At 48.3% G+C, this 21,157-nt stretch overlaps 2 protein-coding genes across 7 annotated transcripts in view; one reads left to right on the top strand and one right to left on the bottom strand.

Annotated features, from left to right (window-relative positions):
- MRS2 (magnesium transporter MRS2) overlaps nucleotides 1–21,157 on the bottom strand; it is a 287,514-nt gene that overhangs the window by 159,139 nt on the left and 107,218 nt on the right. The window lies entirely within an intron of this gene.
- Nucleotides 1–21,157, top strand: part of GPLD1 (glycosylphosphatidylinositol specific phospholipase D1) — a 164,091-nt gene that overhangs the window by 100,205 nt on the left and 42,729 nt on the right. For all 4 annotated transcript variants that reach the window (XM_063923254.1, XM_063923253.1, XM_063923252.1 and 1 more), the window contains 2 exons: nucleotides 9,132–9,273; nucleotides 9,451–9,541. In XM_063923254.1, the coding sequence (XP_063779324.1) occupies nucleotides 9,132–9,273; nucleotides 9,451–9,541 (233 nt within the window). The remainder of the gene's footprint in view (nucleotides 1–9,131; nucleotides 9,274–9,450; nucleotides 9,542–21,157) is intronic.

The raw sequence follows: 21,157 nt of genomic DNA, 5'->3' as shown, positions 1-21,157 counted from the left end.
GTCTGCTGCCGCTGGTGAGTCTGTGTAATTGCAGCTTGTTCCCTGGCTGCTAATTGCATCTTGTCAGTTTGGAATCATGCAACAGGGCAGCTGCATTGGATTATTAATTAGGCCTCTCTGTTATATGCTGGCTGACTGCAATTCACAGATGCTGGTGATATTCCTTGGTTTGCAGTCTGCTTGAAGTGTGAGCTGGTTCCTGTCAGTCCCTGTGTTGATTCCTGTGTCAGTCCCTGTGTCGATTCCTGTGTCTGATCCCGTGTCCTGCGGTGAGGCGTTCCTGCCCTGAGGTCCAGTGGCTTTGCCTGTCCCTGGTCAAGTCTTCTGGCTTCCTGGTGTTCACCGGTCTGTCGTTTGGGATTCTGCCTGTCCTCCAGTTCTGAGAGTCGGTGTCGGCAGCATTAGAAGTTCCTGTCCGTTTGCCAGTATTCGTACCGGTTCCGTGAGTAGCGGCTCTCCCGCGTCCGTTGGCCTAGGCCGCTGTATTCCATTATTGTTTCTGTCCCTGGTGTTTTGCAGAGGGTTCTGCTTATGCTGTCACCGCCGGTACACAAAGGTATTGTGTCGGCGTGTGATCAGCATTTCCTTTGTTGTTCTTTTCCTTTGGCGGTTTCTCCGCACATACTTTAGGTTTTTAGTTAGCTTGTAGCCCCTGGCCTGTTTGCTTAGTTAGAGGTCCTCTTGTTATCATTCTGCCTCGGATTTCCCTTTGTCTCTCATTAAGACCGGGGGGCACCGGAGTTGGGCAGACATAATCCGCCCTTCAAACGTGGCTGCCAAGGGCTCAAGAAACCATAGTCTCGCAAGGGATTTCCGATAGCACGGGTGAGACAACAGAGTTAGGGCGCCAGGGGCTATTCCCTTTCCATTCCCCTTTCCCAGCGTTACGTCCTGGTGCTCTGGACTCACTTCATGAACATCTCCCTTGTTCTGAGCACCAGGAACCTAACACTCACTTGGCTGTCCTCCTACCTCTCTGACCACTCCTTCCCTGTCTACTCTCATGACTCCAACCCACGTCCACTAACAGCAGCAAGTAAATTTACTAAGCTCCGTATTTGTCTGAGTTAGCTAAAACGGGAGTGTTAGGACATTTTTTAAAACACGGAAATTTACCAAAAGCATTTACCAAAAGCATTGCCGTGCGATGCTTTCGCATGTTTGCATGGGGGGGGGGGGGGGGGGGGCAGGATCCGGCATGCAGGGTGTTCCCCTCACATGTCAGGGCAAAGGATCGTAGATGTGTGGTTTTTCGCACATCTATGATCCATGCTGAATTAGACCCTAAATCCGCCCCTGAACTGAGGTATAGTATAAAGGATATATAGCACATTTTCAATTAATAATATAGTCCCAGAAAACATAAGTAGTACATGGTATTTAATCCCATTGGTTTATCATAGCCAAAACAAATCAGGAAGAACAAAGTTAGGATAAATACTGTACCTAGAGAATGGCTCTTTGGTAGAAAAACAGATTTCTGGACCCAATTATCAAGTTTAAGTTTTTAATTGTGATTCTTTAGAACATATATTAAAGAGGTAGTCTAGTCAAAACCACTACTCCGTTGGGTTCAGTAGAAAAAGCCGGCGCATGGGATCCCAACATTCGAAAAACTGACGTCGGGATTCCGATCATGAAAAAGCCGACAGGGGTGAGTAAAGGGTGTCATACCCTCTCCCCTTACCTCCTAACCCTAACCCACCCTGCCTCCCCCTTAGTGCCAAAACCTAACCATCCCCCGTGAGTTCCTAAACCTAAACGACCCCCCCCCCCTCTGGCTTACCTCTCCAGCGCCGCAGTGTCAGGACGTTCGGCATCCTGGCTTTTGGGATACTGGCACCGGGATGTGTACCTCCATTCCAAATAGTGTCGGTATTCTGACTGCCGGGATCCTGACCGCATCCCATTCCCTTCCTACATCTTATTAGAACACCCTTCAGTGATATTCTATTTTTACAATGATCTGAACTCATTACCATAAACACCCCATACTTCTACAAAGAGACTGTATTTCATGTGGTACTGTATGAAATCTTACACATTACAGTGTTGCACAGAAATCAGGTCTACACAGGGCCGGATTAACAATGGGGCGGATGGAGCTGCAGCTCCAGGCCCCCCATTGAAAATAGGCCCACAGGGTCTCTTCAATGCAGCCAGCCAGTGCTGACAGGAGAAAATACTTTTCTCCTGTCATCACTGATCACTCAGCAACAGGAAAATGCCTTCATCCCGGCCAAAGCTCCCCCTATCACCTCCGAACCTCCCACGCCCCGCAGCTGTGCACAGCCAGTCCCCTCCCCTGGGTTGCCTAACAAACTTGCCTGAAGCCCTGCACTGAAAGCAAGGCAGATCAGAGTCAGACCCCGCGACGTGATAAGCTCCGCCCACAACGGCAATAAGCTCCGCCTCCTGGGTAGCCTGCAGCTGTGTTTTCTCACATTGCCTGAAGCTCTGCCCCATGCTATCTAAACACTCTGCCCCTCGGCTGCTCCACTCCTTTTACATTGAGGCTGGAGCCACCCCTGCCTTCCCCTGGGAAGCCAGAAGCCCCGCCCATTGCCTGATTAGCTCCGCCCCCTGGAAGTTAGCAATGTGTCCCCTTGAGTATATCAGAACTACAACTTAGTGCTGCTCCTTCAGCTGTTGTCAGTCCTGGTCCTTCTACTTCTCTGTTGCTGCATACAGTTGTGTGGACTTGGAGAAGTATTCTGCAGCTGTTATCTGTCACTGGCTACAGAGCGAGGTACCTAATTACAATATTTAGTACTGGGCACTATAGAGGCATGGTTAGAGGCAGAGGCATAACAAGGGCAGGGCGAGCAGGGCCCCTGACAGACTCAGCAGAGGGAGGGCAGCACCGCCGGCCAGAGCAGTGTATATATGGCGGAGTGGAATGCTGCAGGCTGTTTGTTTACATAATGTATTACTGTGTGTACTCCGCCACCCAGTGCTCACGAGCATCCGGGGTTGCCTGTGGGGTATGGATAGATGCCACTGAACTAATGGGAGTAGGGCTTTCCATAAGGAGGCAGGATGTAGCCCCCTCCCGGCCAGTAGAAGCCAGGTGGGGCTGAATTCAAGTAGCGGAACTTTGGAGACAGCGTATTGGGTGGGCACTCAGACACCAGGGAAGTTGCATACTAGTGTCTGCATAGTGGACGTGGGCTGGTGCCAGATTGGGGCTTAATGGGTAGTGGCTTGACATACGCTCCATACTTGCACAGTACAGTGGTGCAGGAAGGTAGCGCAGTACGGTCGTGCAGGAAGGTAGTGCAGTGCCAGCGGCCGGGCTCCCGGCGACCAGCATACCGGCGCCGGAAGCCCGACCGCCGGCATACCGACAGCGTGGCAAGCGCAAATGAGCCCCTTGCGGGCTCGCTGCGCTCGCCACGCTGCGGGCACGGTGGCTATCTATTCTCCCTCCAAGGGGCTCGTGGACCCCCACGAGGGAGAAAAAGTGTCAGTATGCCAGCTGTCGGGATTCCGGCGCCGGTATACTGTGCGCCGGGATCCCAACAGTCGGCAACCTGAAGACCACCCGCGCAGTACGGTGGTGCAGGAAGGTAGCGCAGTACTTTGGTGCAGGAAGGTAGAGCAGCACGGTGGTGCAGGAAGGTAGCGCAGTACTTTGGTGCAGGAAGGTAGCGCAGTACGGTGGTGCAGGAAGGTAGCGCAGTACGGTGGTGCAGGAAGGTAGCGCAGTACGGTGGTGCAGGAAGGTAGAGCAGCACGTTGGTGTAGGAAGGTAGCGCAGTACTTTGGTGCAGGAAGGTAGCGCAGTACGGTGGTGCAGGAAGGTAGCGCAGTACGATGGTGCAGGAAGGTAGGGCAGTACGGTAGTGCAGGAAGGTAGCGCAGTACGGTGGTGCAGGAAGGTAGCGCAGTACGGTGGTGCAGGAAGGTAGCGCAGTACGGTGGTGCAGGAAGGTAGCGCAGTATGGTGGTGCAGGAAGGTAGCGCAGTACGGTGGTGCAGGAAGGTAGAGCAGCACGGTGGTGCAGGAAGGTAGCGCAGTGTGGTGGTGCGGGAAGGTAGCGCAGTGTGGTGGTGCGGGAAGGTAGCGCAGTGTGGTGGTGCGGGAAGGTAGCGCAGTAATGTGATGTGGGAAGGTAGCGCAGTAATGTTGTATGGGAAGGTAGTGCAGTAATGTGGTGTGGAAAGGTAGTGCAGTGTGGTGGTGTGGGAAGGTAGCGCAGTAATATTATGTGGGAAGGTAGCGCAGTAATGTGGTGTGGGAAGATAACGCAGTGTGGTGGTGTGGGAAAGTAGCGCAGTGTGGTGGTGTGGGAAGGTAGCGCAGTGTGGTGGTGTGGGAAGGTAGCGCAAAGTGGTGGTGTGGGAAGGTAGCGCAGTAATGTGATGTGGGAAGATAACGCAGTGTGGTGGTGTGGGAATGTAGCGCAGTAATGTGGTGTGGGAAGGTAGCGCAGTAATGTGATGTGGGAAGATAACGCAGTGTGGTGGTGTGGGAAGGTAGTGCAGTGTGGTGGTGTGGGAAGGTAATGCAGTGTGGTGGTGTGGGAAGGTAATGCAGTGTGGTGGTGTGGGAAGGTAGCGCAGTGTGGTGGTGTGGGAAGGTAGCGCAGTGTGGTGGTGTGGGAAGGTAGCGCAGTGTGGTGGTGTGGGAAGGTAGCGCAGTGTGGTGGTGTGGGAAGGTAGCGCAGTAATGTGGTGTGGGAAGGTAGAGCAGTACGGTGGTGTGGGAAGGTAGCGCAGGTTTGGTGGTAAGGTAGAGTAGTACGGTGGTGTAGGAAGATAGCGCAGTACGGTGGGATGGTAAGGTTGCGCAGTAATCTGGAGTGGGGAGGTAGTGCAATACGGTGGTGTGGGAAGATTCTTAAATAGTGCAGCAAATTCCGTTGCGCTTTATAATTGTAGCGCAGTACGGTGGTTTAGGAAGGTAGCGCAGTATGGTGGTGTGGGAAATTAGTGCAGTAATCTGGTGAGGGAAGGTAGCACAGTAATGGTGGGAATGTAGCGCAGTAATGTGGTGTGGGAAGGTAGTGCAGTGTGGTGGTGTGGGAAGGTAATGCAGTGTGGTGGTGTGGGAAGGTAGTGCAGTGTGGTGGTGTGGGAAGGTAATGCAGTGTGGTGGTGTGGGAAGGTAATGCAGTGTGGTGGTGTGGGAAGGTAATGCAGTGTTGTGGTGAGGGAAGGTAGCGCAGTGTGGTGGTGTGGGAAGGTAGCGCAGTGTGGTGGTGTGGGAAGGTAGTGCAGTAATGTGGTGTGGGAAGGTAGAGCAGTACGGTGGTGTGGGAAGGTAGCGCAGGTTTGGTGGTAAGGTAGAGTAGTACGGTGGTGTAGGATGATAGCGCAGTACGGTGGGATGGTAAGGTAGCGCAGTACTTTGGTGCAGGAAGGTAGCGCAGTACGGTGGTGCAGGAAGGTAGCGCAGTACGATGGTGCAGGAAGGTAGGGCAGTACGGTAGTGCAGGAAGGTAGCGCAGTACGGTGGTGCAGGAAGGTAGCGCAGTACGGTGGTGCAGGAAGGTAGCGCAGTACGGTGGTGCAGGAAGGTAGCGCAGTATGGTGGTGCAGGAAGGTAGCGCAGTACGGTGGTGCAGGAAGGTAGAGCAGCACGGTGGTGCAGGAAGGTAGCGCAGTGTGGTGGTGCGGGAAGGTAGCGCAGTGTGGTGGTGCGGGAAGGTAGCGCAGTGTGGTGGTGCGGGAAGGTAGCGCAGTAATGTGATGTGGGAAGGTAGCGCAGTAATGTTGTATGGGAAGGTAGTGCAGTAATGTGGTGTGGAAAGGTAGTGCAGTGTGGTGGTGTGGGAAGGTAGCGCAGTAATATTATGTGGGAAGGTAGCGCAGTAATGTGGTGTGGGAAGATAACGCAGTGTGGTGGTGTGGGAAAGTAGCGCAGTGTGGTGGTGTGGGAAGGTAGCGCAGTGTGGTGGTGTGGGAAGGTAGCGCAAAGTGGTGGTGTGGGAAGGTAGCGCAGTAATGTGATGTGGGAAGATAACGCAGTGTGGTGGTGTGGGAATGTAGCGCAGTAATGTGGTGTGGGAAGGTAGCGCAGTAATGTGATGTGGGAAGATAACGCAGTGTGGTGGTGTGGGAAGGTAGTGCAGTGTGGTGGTGTGGGAAGGTAATGCAGTGTGGTGGTGTGGGAAGGTAATGCAGTGTGGTGGTGTGGGAAGGTAGCGCAGTGTGGTGGTGTGGGAAGGTAGCGCAGTGTGGTGGTGTGGGAAGGTAGCGCAGTGTGGTGGTGTGGGAAGGTAGCGCAGTGTGGTGGTGTGGGAAGGTAGCGCAGTAATGTGGTGTGGGAAGGTAGAGCAGTACGGTGGTGTGGGAAGGTAGCGCAGGTTTGGTGGTAAGGTAGAGTAGTACGGTGGTGTAGGAAGATAGCGCAGTACGGTGGGATGGTAAGGTTGCGCAGTAATCTGGAGTGGGGAGGTAGTGCAATACGGTGGTGTGGGAAGATTCTTAAATAGTGCAGCAAATTCCGTTGCGCTTTATAATTGTAGCGCAGTACGGTGGTTTAGGAAGGTAGCGCAGTATGGTGGTGTGGGAAATTAGTGCAGTAATCTGGTGAGGGAAGGTAGCACAGTAATGGTGGGAATGTAGCGCAGTAATGTGGTGTGGGAAGGTAGTGCAGTGTGGTGGTGTGGGAAGGTAATGCAGTGTGGTGGTGTGGGAAGGTAGTGCAGTGTGGTGGTGTGGGAAGGTAATGCAGTGTGGTGGTGTGGGAAGGTAATGCAGTGTGGTGGTGTGGGAAGGTAATGCAGTGTTGTGGTGAGGGAAGGTAGCGCAGTGTGGTGGTGTGGGAAGGTAGCGCAGTGTGGTGGTGTGGGAAGGTAGTGCAGTAATGTGGTGTGGGAAGGTAGAGCAGTACGGTGGTGTGGGAAGGTAGCGCAGGTTTGGTGGTAAGGTAGAGTAGTACGGTGGTGTAGGATGATAGCGCAGTACGGTGGGATGGTAAGGTTGCGCAGTAATCTGGAGTGGGGAGGTAGTGCAATACGGTGGTGTGGGAAGATTCTTAAATAGTGCAGCAAATTCCGTTGCGCTTTACAATTGTAGCGCAGTACGGTGGTTTAGGAAGGTAGCGCAGTATGGTGGTGTGGGAAAGTAGTGCAGTAATCTGGTGAGGGAAGGTAGCACAGTAATGGTGGGAATGTAGCGCAGTAATGTGGTGTGGGAAAGTAGTGCAGTAACTGCTGAGGGAAGGTAGCACAGTAATGGTGGGAAGGTAGCGCAGTAATGTGGTGTGGGAAAGTAGTGCAGTAATCTGGTGAGGGAAGGTAGCACAGTAATGGTGGGAATGTAGCGCAGTAATGTGGTGTGGGAAAGTAGTGCAGTAACTGCTGAGGGAAGGTAGCACAGTAATGGTGGGAAGGTAGCACAGTAATGTGGTGTGGGAAAGTAGTGCAGTAATCTGGTGAGGGAAGGTAGCACAGTAATGGTGGGAATGTAGCGCAGTAATGTGGTGTGGGAAAGTAGTGCGGTAACTGCTGAGGGAAGGTAGCACAGTAATGGTGGGAAGGTAGCGCAGTAATGTGGTGTGGGAAAGTAGTGCAGTAACTGCTGAGGGAAGGTAGCACAGTAATGGTGGGAAGGTAGCGCAGTAATGTGGTGTGGGAAAGTAGTGCAGTAATCTGGTGAGGGAAGGTAGCACAGTAATGGTGGGAAGGTTGCGCAGTAATGTGGTGTGGGAAAGTGGTGCAGTAATCTGGTGAGGGAAGGTAGCGCAGTAATGTGGTGTGGGAAAGTAGTGCAGTAACTGCTGAGGGAAGGTAGCACAGTAATGGTGGGAAGGTAGCGCAGTAATGTGGTGTGGGAAAGTAGTGCAGTAATCTGGTGAGGGAAGGTAGCACAATAATGGTGGGAAGGTTGCGCAGTAATGTGGTGTGGGAAAGTAGTGCAGTAATCTGGTGAGGGAAGGTAGCACAGTAATGGTGGGAAGGTTGCGCAGTAATGTGGTGTTAGAAGGTAAAGGAGAGGTCTCCCAATTCCAACCCATCATAGTGAAATAGGGGGTCATTCCGAGTTGATCGCTAGCAGATTTCGGTCGCAGCACAGCGAGCAGGCAAAAAATCGGCACATCTGCGCATGCGTATGCGGCGCAATGCGCATGCGCGTCGCACTATTACAACGAACGATGTAGTATCACACAAGGACTAGCGAAGCTTTTCAGTCGCACTGCTGGCCGCAGAGTGATTGACAGGAAGGGGGCGTTTCTGGGTGTCAACTGACCGTTTTCAGGGAGTGTGCGGAAAAACGCAGGCGTGCCAGGAAAAACGCAGGTGTGGCTGGGGAAACGGAGGCGTGGCTGGGCGAACGCAGGGCGTGTTTGTGACGTCAAAACAGGAACTGAATAGTCTGAAGTGATCGCAAGCGCTGAGTAGGTCTGGAGCTACTCTGAAACTGCACAAAATTATTTTGTAGCCGCTCTGCGATCCTTTCGTTCGCACTTCTGCTAAGCTAAGATATACTCCCAGTGGGCGGCGGCTTAGCATTTGCACGGCTGCTAAAAGCAGCTAGCGAGCGAACAACTCGGAATGACCCCTATAGTGTGGGGATGTAGTGCAGTGCGGGGATGTAGTGTAGGGAAGTAGCACAGTAATGTAATGTGGGGAGGTATTGCAGTGATACAGTATATCATCACACTCCCATATCCACGTGGGAAAACTTCTCTACGGCGCTGATCACACTACCTGCGACAGCACATAATAGGCCCTTTCTAAATCTCAGCTCCAGGCCTATGTAAACCTTAATCTGGCACTGGGTCTACAGATCGTCAAATCCCTTTCCATGCATACTCTAAATAGGGTGATAAGCAGAGTGCAGTGTCTACAGAACACGAGGGGTGCTTACGGAAGTGGATATTGTTTATATCCATTAAAAATATTTTGATTTTTAATGCATTCAATAGCATTATAGGGGTAAAACATACAACTAAATTAGGAACAAGGTGACCAGAATAGATGGTACAAACACGTTCACAAATTAAAATATAAACATATACTTACAGCATGTAAATTAAAAAATTGCATAGGTAAAACAAAAAAAGAAAGGGCCCAGCTCACAAGAGCTAACATTCTAGAGGAAACATGGGTGGACACACGAGGTACAGTCAATATCATTAAGTTTGAAAGTGACATTGTGGTTGGTGTGTTTTCCTACAGGCACTTTATCTGTAGAAGAGACCGAATGGAGTATAACTGGAGAAAAGGATTATGCCTGGTTTGGTTACTCACTTCATAGTTATAAACAGAAGTCTAAAACATTACTAGTGATTGGGAGTCCCACTTGGAGCCCTTGCAAACGGTACATCCTCAATGTATTCTCTGCTAAAAATAAGCTTTGAGTACTCATTGGCAAAATTCTGTTATTTACAGAACTGTTGGGTACTCACAAAGGTTTCTGTTCTAGATTAGGAAACGTCTGTCATTATGTATTGGATGAATCTTTATTAAATAATAATATAATATTTCTTTCCTGCAGAGATGGTTGTGAAGAATCACAGAGCATAGGGAAAGTATATGGAATCTACCCATCAAGTAAAAACATATCATTCATCATATATGGACATGCAGTAAGTTCCTGTAGTATCAGATTCTTGTTTTAGTTATATAAGAGATCTATTCTACCTTGTAAACGTAATATACAGTATGCTGCCTATTGATTTACTAAACTCTTCAACAACTTATGATATGATTTTACTTTCTCATTTCTAGTAAAAAAAAGATGCTCAACTAAAGCCAAATTCTGCACTGCTTTCTGTTGGATGAGAGAATGTATTAGCCACAGCTTTAATAATTAATTTTACAGAACATTTACGTAACCTTCAAATTGAATAAACAATCACATCTTACCTTTAAAGTACTATGGCCCTCATTCCGAGTTGATCGCTCGCTAGCTGCTTTTAGCAGCATTGCAAACGTTAGGCCGCCGCCCTCTGGGAGTGTATCTTAGCTTAGCAGAAGTGCGAACGAAAGGTTAGCAGAATAGTGCTGAAATCTTTTCCTGCAGTTTCTGAGTAGCTGCAGATCTACTCCTACCTTGTGATCACTTCAGTCTATTTAGTTCCTGTTTTGACGTCACAAACACGCCCTGCGTTCGGCCAGCCACTCCCCCGTTTCCCCAGGCACTTCTGTGTTTTTACCTGACACGCCTGCGTTTTTCAGCACACTCCCGGAAAATGGTCAGTTACCTCCCAGAAACGCCCCTTTCCTGTCAATCACTCACGATCAGCAGTGCGACTGAAAAGCGTCGCTAGACCTTGTGTGAAACTGCATAGTTTTGTGTGAAAGTACGTCGCGCGTGCACACTGCGCACCATACGCATGCACAGAAATGCCGCTTTTTTTACCTAATCGCCGCGCTGCGACTGAAAGCAGCTAGCGAACAACTCGGAATGACCCCCTATAATAGTTACTTTGGCTACTTGAGTGGTGCAGAAATATTTCCAAACAATAATGAAAAAGCTCAAGAGACCTACAATTGTGGTTATCAATATAATTAAACTAAGTTCCAAGAGACACAGGGCCTAACTCAGAGATGTACATAAATGCATTTGCAGCTGCAAATGTGTATGCGGCACCTATGCATAAAAATACAAATGCCACAGCCACCTCGATATCTATTGAGACTCCCACCAGCAACTTTACGAGTCCAACTGGCTATAAACAGTGATACTGGGTTGGCCGCAGCTCAGTTGATCATCAAAATTCTGACTAGCTCTATGGTCACTCAGCATGGCCAAAGTTACAGTAGTAAGACGCGGAACCAATGCAGCTGTGTATGGAATCGCAGTCGCAGGCTGAGAAATGCCCATAAAAAATGGTCACAGCACGTCTGCATTTTTGCCGCCACTCTACATAACCTCCCTCAAATGGTTCCTGCCCATCAATCACTTTGTAATTGAATCCTCTTTGCGACTGCTGTCAAAAGACCATCGCGGAACATGCGTAGTGCGACTAATATGCATACGGTCACCTGATAATCGTTCAACTGTGAAACAAAATCGAGTTCCAGAGCTGTGACTCCCATTTGCTACCTACAGCTAAGTTGATGATATCAAAGGGAATCTTCATAGGTACAAATGTATGTGTTTATTTTGATCAGCACATATTATAAAATATAATAAACGTGTAAAACAAAATTGAGCCACTTACTTTGCACCTGCCATTTTGATGCAATGTGTGAAACTGTAAATGAGCATCTCTCCCATCACCCTGGCTACTGGTGTTGGCAGCTTTCCTCTCCCTGGCCACTGTGGGTGGCTATTACTCCAGGTGGTTGTGTGCTCTGCTTGCAAATTAAAATGACAGGTGTCACGTTTGGCGCTAAGTTTAAATCTTCCTATAAAATAAAGTCTCTGGGCACTGTTCAAGCACCACAGTATTGGGCTCATTCACTACCTGATCTCCAGCTTCTGTTCCTATTGGACGATTCTCCTTGCCTGCTCCCTTGGTACTGCTTATAATGACTTCCTAGTTCTGACTTTGGATATTTGTCCGATTTGAATCTTCCCATCCCCTAGTACCACGTTGCCCACCTGGTGCTGATCTGTTTCTGTTGACTTTGCTCCAGTACGCCTCACAGTGACCAGTCTTACTGTCTGCCTTTGTACCCACAAGCCCATACATAGCAACCCAGTCAGAGGACCATGAACTCCAGATTGGGCACAATGAAGCCCATACCTCCTTGCAGGGGTCCCTAGTGTTGGTTACCAATACATTAGACTTCACGTCAATCCTAATTGTACAGTCAGCCTCCATCCCATCCCATAGAGATTTGTGACAGATCCACAGAATAAACTGCAATCACATATGGTCCGTGATATCTAGTGTACTGGTAACAGGATATATAGCAGATAGTGATCATCACATGGTAACAAAATGCTTATGTGTGAGTAAAACATTTTATAACAGAGCTGCAAAAAAACAAAATTAATGACTTTAGAAGGCCAAACACCACTTCTGCTAGTAAAAGGCAATCATCGTGCTTAAATAAGAACGCATTGGAGGTATTATGAGGAAAAGAACATTTAAATTATTAAAACAAAGCGGATTGTAAATTAGGGGATCAAATATTTCACAAAGCTGGGGCGAATACAGTAGCTAACTGTATAACTAGTTAATTGTAATGTATTCATACAATTTTGTGAAATAAAAAGTTGACCCTTTCAAAATGTTGTAATTTCTAGCAATATTACTATCATTTCACAGCTGCTTTGGGGACCTTCCTTAGCAACATCTGTCACCATGTAAATAAGCTTCACTGATGTTTCCATGACTACAAATAATGCTATGGAAAGTCACGTATTCAAAATCTGTGTCAAATATTAGCAACACAGTTTTTAACATAATTCCCTAATGAGTCTATGGACTAAGCCTTGAAGAGAGATAAAGTGGATGGAGATAAAGTACCAACAAATCAGATCCTAACTGTCATTTTTCAAACACAGCCTGTAATATGGCAGTTAGGAGCTGATTGGCTGGAACTTTCTCTTCCATTTTATCTCTCTCCAAGGGGCAGTAGTACTAACTGTATTTGAATAATAACAGTTAGGAGCTGACTGATTGGTACTTTATCTACCTCAAAGCTCTGATACATCTGCCCCCAAGTCTTAGTACATAGACCCTAAGAGTCTTATTTCATTTATGAACAGTTCTAGTTGTAGTAACCAGATAAGTTTAATTATGCATCATCATTTTTAACTTCCAATTATAATTCCAGTATTTGTCACTAGAAAAAGCCAAATTAAGACATTGGCATTACTGACTAAATTTATCTTTAATACTGTAAATGTAGAATAAATACACATTCTGCATCCTAAGGTGCCAAACGTAGATGTGTTGAGATATTCTGCTAACGGGTGGTCTTCAGATTGCAGACTGTCGGGATCCCGGCGCACAGTATACCGGCGCCGGAATCCCGACAGCCGGCATACCAACAGTTTTTCTCCCTCGTGGGGGTCCACGACCCCCCTGGAGGGAGAATAAGCAGGATTTTAATACCTACCGGTAAATCCTTTTCTCCTAGTCCGTAGAGGATGCTGGGGTCCACTTCAGTACCATGGGGTATAGACGGTTCCGCAGGAGCCATGGGCACTTTAAGACTTTTTCAGAGTGTGAACTGGCTCCTCCCTCTATGCCCCTCCTCCAGACCTCAGTATAGAAACTGTGCCCAGGGAGACGGACATTTCGAGGAAAGGATTTACTTTTAATTTAACAGTGAGATTCATACCAGCTCACACATCAACCATGCCGCACAACATGGCATTCAACATAACCCATGCCAACAAGCATGAACAATTGCAACAACATGCTGAAAATAATTGTAACACAACACTTGTGTAACTACAAAACTAACCACTGCAGGTAAAGTACGCACTGGGTCGGGTGCCCAGCATCCTCTACGGACTAGGAGAAAAGGATTTACCGGTAGGTATTAAAATCCTGTTTTCTCATACGTCGTAGAGGATGCTGGGGTCCACTTCAGTACCATGGGGTTATACCAAAGCTCCAGTACGGGAGGGAGAGTGCGGATGACCCTGCAGCACCGATTGACCAAACTTGAGGTCCTCATCGGCCAAGGTGTCAAACTTGTAAAACTTTGCAAACGTGTGTGCCCCTGACCAAGTAGCTGCTCAGCAAAGTTGTAATGCCGAGACCCCCCGGGCAGCCGCCCAGGATGAGCCCACCTTTCTAGTAGAATGGGCATTTACCGAATTCGGTATCAGCAACCCTGCCGTGGAATGAGCGTGCTGAATCGTCCCTCTGATCCAGCGCGCAATGGTCTGCTTAGAAGCAGGACACCCAATCTTGGTGGTCATTCCGAGTTGTTCGCTCTGTAATTTTCTTTGCATCGCAGCGATTTTCCGCTAAATGCGCGTGCGCAATGTTCGCACTGCGACTGCGCCAAGTAAATTTGCTATGCAGTTAGGTATTTTACTCACGGCATTCCGAGGTTTTCTCTTCGTTCTGGTGATCGTAATGTGATTGACAGGAAGTGGGTGTTTCTGGGCGGAAACAGGCCGTTTTATGGGAGTGTTTAAAAAAACGCTACCGTTTCTGGGAAAAACGCGGGAGTGGCTGGAGAAACGGAGGAGTGTCTGAGCGAACGCTGGGTGTGTTTGTGACGTCAAACCAGGAACGACAAGCACTGAACTGATCGCACTGGAAGAGTAAGTCTCGAGCTACTCAGAAACTGCACAGAGAAGTCTTTTCGCAATATTGTGGATCTTTCATTTGCAATTTTGATAAGTTAAGATTCACTCCCAGTAGGCGGCGGATTAGCGTGTGCAAAGCTGCTAAAAGCAGCTTGCGAGCGAACAACTCGGAATGAGGGCCCTTGTTGGGAGCACACAGGACAAACAGAGTCTCTGTTTTCCATATCCGAGCTGTTCTAGCGACATAAATTTTCAAAGCTCTGACCAAGAGACTTTGACGCAGTAAAGGTGTCAGTAGCCACTGGCACCACAATAGGTTTTTTTTTTTTTTTGTTGTAAAACTGTTTTTATTTTCTTATTTTCATAATGTAAAGAGTTACATACAGTAGTGATTCATAATGAAAAATTATAAGTAAGGCATAAATATAGACATACGTCCCCGCTATAGCAGAACTGCAGATATCGCAGTACCTTGCAACTTGTGCCATCTAATTCCGCATATCCTGCATTCATACACTTTAAACTGTAAACTATTATCACCCACTTATAAACATCATAAAATAATAAGGGGAAAAACAACAAGGGAGAGGGGAAGGGGGGAGACAAGACAGTTCACTCCGTAGTCACGTGGAGTACATACAGTACAAACAACCTATGAACTCATCAGCCTCAAAGCAGCAAAGTGTATACTTATATCAATTAGCATCCACACGTTTATAAAGAATCCAGGAGGTATTTTCAAAGAGCCTTTCAATATGGCCCTGTGTTTCAATGTCTAGACTGTTAATGTAAAGCCCCCACTTCGAATAAAAGCGAGCAACCCCCCTCTCAATGTCAGGCAAGGTGGCTTGGCGCTCGAAATAGAGAACCCGTAAAAGCACATTTTTTAATTCCCCTAAAGAGGGCGACAACTTTTTCGTCCAATGATTCAGAATAACTTTGTTAGCCACCGTGAGAATGACCATGAGAATGGGCGTGACTCGCTTCCTATCTGGGCCAAGAGGCCAACCCTCAAAACAGTTGCATAAACAAGCTATGGGGTCTCTGGCAACCCCCAATGAGAGAGTTCTATTAATGAATACAATAACTTTGTTCCAAAACGTAGCAATCTTCCTACATGTCCAAAAGCAGTGAAAGAAGGAGGCCCTTGACACGTGACATTTTAAGCATTCACTTGTCCCATCCGGAATCACGTGCTCTTTGGGCTGGGGCTATATAAGCCCTGTGTAACAACTTAAAATACACTTCCTGAAGCTGAGCCGAGTGTAAATATTTAAATGTATACTGACAGGATTTCAGTAGGATTGATTGCGCCGGGAAATCTGGTATATCCCCCTCCCAATTAGAAATTGTGCGATTCCATAGCTTTGCCGCCTGCACCACCCGTAAATTATCATAATAATATGATAGACGATAAGTAGAGGAATTCGTGAGAGTGAGGAGAGTGGCTATCGGATCCTGTATGTCTGGCGAGGACATAGGGACAGCCATAGTTGTGACAAAATGTCGGGCTTGCAGGTACATATAAAAATTTAATTTGCTATACCATATCTGGACTTCAATTCCTCAAAGGACAGCATATGCCGTCCCCCAGGGTCAAATACATCTCTAATAGACAAAATTCCCCGCTCCCGCCACTGCTTAAAGTTAGCATTTTCCAGCCCCGGGCTGAAGCAAGGGTTCCCCCAGAAAGTTGTGTAACGGGAGGAGGTCGGGTGTCTATGTAATTTAGAATTGGAGTAGTGCCAGGCTCCATAAGTATCAGAAAGGATAATATTCGTTTTAAGTGATGCCGGCAGTTTGTTCTTTGGGGTGTGAAGGAGGGCGCTGGGAGAGAAGGGGGCAAACATTTCCTCCTCCAATGTGCAATTGGCAAAGCAGGAACGCTACCATAACCAGTCCGTGACATAACGGAACATCACTGCTCTACTAAACGCTTCCAAGTCTGGGATTCCCAGCCCCCCCCCCCTCCGCCCTTGGCAACTGAAGTTTAGCATAAGAAATCCTAGGTTTCTTCCCTCCCCATAAAAATGTAGAGAACATGGAATTTACCGACTTACAGTCTTTTTTTTGTAAGGCGAAATGGCAGCATCTGCAAAACATATGAGAGTTTCGGGAACACCACGCTTTTAAGGACCGTGGCCCTACCCATCAAGGACAAAGGCAAATTAACCCACCCATCTAGGAGGACCCGAATAGCCGTCAGGACCGGTGCAACATTAACTGCATATAACAGTTCCAGTGACGTGGGGATCATTATCCCCAAATACTTAAAAGCCCTCTGGGTCCTAGGGAACTGGGGTAAAACCAGGTGCATATTGAAAGAAGACGCATCTCCCGATAGAGGCATTAGTTCCGATTTGGAAAGATTAACCTTGTAACCTGCAAAGGATCCAAAGCTGTCAATGATGGAAACTATAGGTCCTATTGACCTGCTGAGGTCAGCGATAAACAGCAACATATCATCAGCAAACAGTGCTATCTTAACCTCCAGCCTGCCCACAAAAATGCCTCTAAAGGAAGACGCGTCACGGTGGGCTATCGCCAGTGGCTCCAGGGCCAGAGCGAACAGCAGTGGGGATAGGGGGCAGCCCTGACGAGTGCCTCTCTGAATGTAGAAGGGGGAAGAAATACAATAGGTTGGTTTATATGGAAAGACGAAACCACCTTCGGAAGAAATTGCTGACGAGTTCTTAACTCTGCCCTATCTTCATAGAAGATCAGGTAAGGGCTCTTGTGAGACAAGGCTCCCAACTCAGACACCCACCTTGCGGATGCCAAGGCCAACAGCATGACCACTTTCCAAGTGAGAAACTTCAATTCTATCTCCTGTAGAGGTTCAAACCAATCCGATTGAAGGAACTGCAACACCACATTAAGGTCCCATGGTGCCACCGGAGGCACAAATTGAGGTTGGATGTGCAGCATCCCTTTCACGAACGTCTGAACTTCTGGAAGGGAGGCCAATTGTTTTTGAGAGAAAACTGATAAGGCCGAAATCTGGACCTTGATTGAACCCAATTTTAGGCCCGCATCCACACCCGCCTGCAGAAAATGGAGAAAACGTCCCAACTGAAACTCTTCCGTAGGAGCCTTCTTGGATTCACACCAAGACACATACTTTCTCCAAATACGGTGGTAATGTCTAGACATTACTCCTTTCCTGGCCTGAATAAGAGTAGGGATGACTTCTTTGGGAATACCCTTTCGGGCTAGGATCCGGCGCTCAACAGCCATGCCGTCAAACGTAGCCGCGGTAAGTCTTGATACACGCACGGCCCCTGCTGCAGCAGGTCCTCGCAAAGAGGAAGAGGCCGAGGATCTTCTATGAGCAACTCCTGAAGATCGGGATACCAAGCCCTCCTTGGCCAGTCTGGGACAATGAGGATCGCTCGAACCCTTGTTCTTTTTATGAGCTTGAGAACTTTTGGTATTAGTGGAAGTGGAGGGAAGACAGACACCGACCGAAACACCCACTGTGACACCAGTGCATCCACTGCTATTGCTTGAGGGTCTCTCGACCTGGAACAATATCTCTGAAGCTTCTTGTTGAGACGAGACACCATCATGTCTACTTGAGGAACTCCCCAAAGACTTGTCACCTCTGCGAAGACTTCTCGGTGGAGGCCTCACTCTCCTGGATGGAGATCGTGTCTGCTTCGGAAGTCTGCTTCCCAGTTGTCCACTCCTGGAATGAAAATTGACGACAGAGCTTTTGCATGTCTTTCTGCCCAGAGGAGGATCTTTGTCACCTCTGCCATTGCCGCTCTGCTTTTCGTTCTGCCCTGACGGTTTATGTTACATTGTCCGACTGGATCTGCATGGGTTGATCTTGAAGAAGATGCACCGCTTGTAGAAGGCCGTTGTAAATGGCTCTCAATTCCAGAACGTTTATGTGGAGACAGGTTTCCTGACTTGACCATTTTCCTTGGAAGCTTTTTCCCTGTGTGACTGCTCCCCAGCCTCGGAGACTTGCATCCGTGGTTACTAGGACCCCGAATCCCGAACCTGCATCCCTCTAGTAGGTGAGAACTGTGTAGCCACCACAAGAGCGAAATCCTGGCTCTGGAAGACAGGATTATCTTCTGGTGCATGTGTAGGTCGGATCCGGACCACTTGTTCAACAGGACCCACTGGAATACTCTGGCATGGAATCGGCCAAACTGTATGGCCTCGTAGGCTGCTACCATCTTTCCCAACAACTGAATGCATTGATGGATCGACACTCTTGTTGGTTTCAAAATTTGTTTGACCATTCTCTGGATTTCCAGAGCCTTTTCTACTGGAAGAAATACCCTCTGTACTTCTGTGTCCAGTATCATCCCCAGAAAGGACAATCTTGTCGTCGGTTCCAACTGCGACTTTGGAAAATTCATGATCCAACCTTGTTGTTGGAGTATGGACAGGGAGAGTGCAATGTTCTGCACCAACCGTTCCCTGGATCTCGCTTTTACCAGGAGATCTTCCAGGTAAGGGATTATATTGACTCCTTGCTGTCGAAGGAGGACCATCATCTCTGCCATCACCTTGGTGAATACCCTCGGTGCCGTGGAGAGTCCGAACGGCAACATCTGGAACTGGTAATTGCAATCCTGTACTGCAAATCTCAGATAAGCTTGATGAGGAGGATAAATGGGAACATGTAAGTAGGCATCTTTTATGTCCACTGACACCATGAAGTCCCCTTCCTCCAGACTGGAAATCACTGCCCTCAGAGATTCCATCTTGAACTTGAACCTTTTCAGGTAGAGATTCAGAGATTTCAGGTTTAAAATTGGTCTGACCGAGCCGTCCGGCTTCGGAACTACGAAGAGGCTTGAATAAAAACCTTCTCCCTGTTGTGACAAGGGCACCAGGACAATGACTTGATCCTGACATCATTTTTGAATTGCAGCTGTTACTACTTCTCTGTCCGGGAGAGAAGCTGGCAAGGTCGATTTGAAAAATCGGCATGGGGGGACGTCTTGAAACTCCAGTTTGTATCCATGGGACACTATTTGTAAGACCCATGGGTCCAGGCCAGATTGAACCCAGAGCTGACTGAAAAGTTTCAGATGTGCCCCCACCCGAGCGGACTCCCGCAAGGGAGCCCCAGCATTATGCTGCAGATTTGGCAGAAGCAGGGGTTGATTTCTGCTCCTGTGATCCTGGGGACGCTGTGAACTTTTTTCCTCTTCCCCTCCCTCTACCTGCAAAGAAAGGGGAACCTTTACCCTTTTTGTATCTGTTGGGCCGAAAGGACTGCATCTGAGAGTGATGTGTCTTTTTCGCCGGCGCAGGAGCATAAGGCAAGAATGTCGACTTACTAGCGGTAGCCACAGAGACTAAAGCATCCAGTCCATCTCCAAACAAGGCCTCACCTTTATACGGGAGAGCCTCCATATTTCTTTTGGAATCTGCATCAGCATTCCATTGGCGAATCCACAACGCCCTCCGAGCTGAGAATGCCATGGTAGCGGCTTTTGAACCCAAGAGCCCAATATCTTTCATGGCTTCTAGCATGTATGCAGCAGCGTCTTTGATATGACCTAACGTTAGTAGTATCTCGTCTCTATCTATCGTGTCAATTTCAGTTGACAAGTTGTCTGACCATTTTTCGATAGCACTACTCACCCACGCACAAGCAATGGTGGGCCTGAGTAGCGTACCATTGGCCACATAAATAGATTCTAACGTAGTCTCCAACTTGCGGTCTGCCGGCTCCTTTAGTGAAGCAGTCCCAGGCGCAGGGAGAATCACCTTTTTGGTTAATCGTGACAGGGCACTGTCTAAAACGGGGGGTGACTCCCACCTTTTCCTGTCCTCTGCCGGGAAAGGATAAGCAACCTGAATTATTTTGGGAATCTGAAATTTCTTTTCAGGGTTTGCCCAAACTCCCTCAAAGAGAGTATTTAGCTCATGAGAAGGAGGGAAAGTTACATTAATTTTCATTTCCTTATAAAAATAAGCCTTCTCCTGAGGTAAAGGAGGGGCTTCCGTAACTTAAAAGACCTCCTTTATAGCAACAATCATATATTGAATGCTTTTTGACAATTTAGGATCTATTCCCCTGGAATCACTAGTGTCGACACAGGAATCAGAGTCCGTGTCGGTATCAGTTTGTACTATTTGTGCAAATGGCCTCTTATGTGACCCAGACGGGTCCCCTGTGGATGAAAAGACAGAACTATGAAAAATCACATCTTCCACTGATTTTCTCCAGTTTTCTGCATGAGACTCCGACTTATCCAATCTCTTACTGATATGATTCACACTATCACGTAATTCTTTCACCCATTCAGGCTCGTGGTGTGCCGGCAGCGCCACCACATTACAACTCTGTGTCCCTAAAATGGCTCCTTCAGGGGAAGAGGTCCCTGCCTCAGACATGTCACACGTGCACAACCACACCACAGACACTTCGGTGCTTATAGGGGACAGACCCACAGTAAAATCTAAAGGACACAGAAAGGATTTGCCAGTTCACAACTCAGCGCTAGTGATATAATCCCTGTGTAACACAAAATGCCCACAGACCTGTAGCGCTTTTATAATGACAAATTCACCATACAGCACCAATTTATACTGTGCCCCCCCTGTTTTGCACCCTGATACTTGGTTCACAAGTGGAGGAGGACCAGCGTTCTTCTCTGCAGCTTGCTAGGAGAAAAAATGGTGCTGAGCAGTGTGCTGGTTGACTGGGGAGGAAGCCCAGCCCCCGTAATGGCGCGTTTCCTCTCAGACTTTTCAATACTATTTTTTATACTGGCAGGGGTAGGACTGTGCCTCAGCATCTTATGTCCCCTTGTTAGCCAGTTTTGAGTAGGTACATGCTGCCCAGGCCCCCCCTCCCCCGCGCCCTGCTGTGCCTGTGTTGATGGGTAGCATGGCGCGCAGTGTTCCCGCCCGCTGCGCGGTACATTTTAGCCGTCACGATGACTGAAAATCCTCTTCTGTACACTCACCTGTCTTCTGACTTCTGGCTCTGTAAGGGGGGTGACGGCGGCTGTGGGAGTGAGCGCATAGCCGCAGTTAGTGTTCAGTACCCTTCAGG

The sequence above is a fragment of the Pseudophryne corroboree genome, chromosome 5 (assembly GCF_028390025.1).
Source record: "Pseudophryne corroboree isolate aPseCor3 chromosome 5, aPseCor3.hap2, whole genome shotgun sequence".
NCBI classification, from domain to species: Eukaryota; Metazoa; Chordata; class Amphibia; order Anura; family Myobatrachidae; genus Pseudophryne; species Pseudophryne corroboree.
The sequence above is the reverse complement of the archived record's forward strand: the minus strand, read 5'-3'. Positions and strand labels throughout refer to the sequence as shown.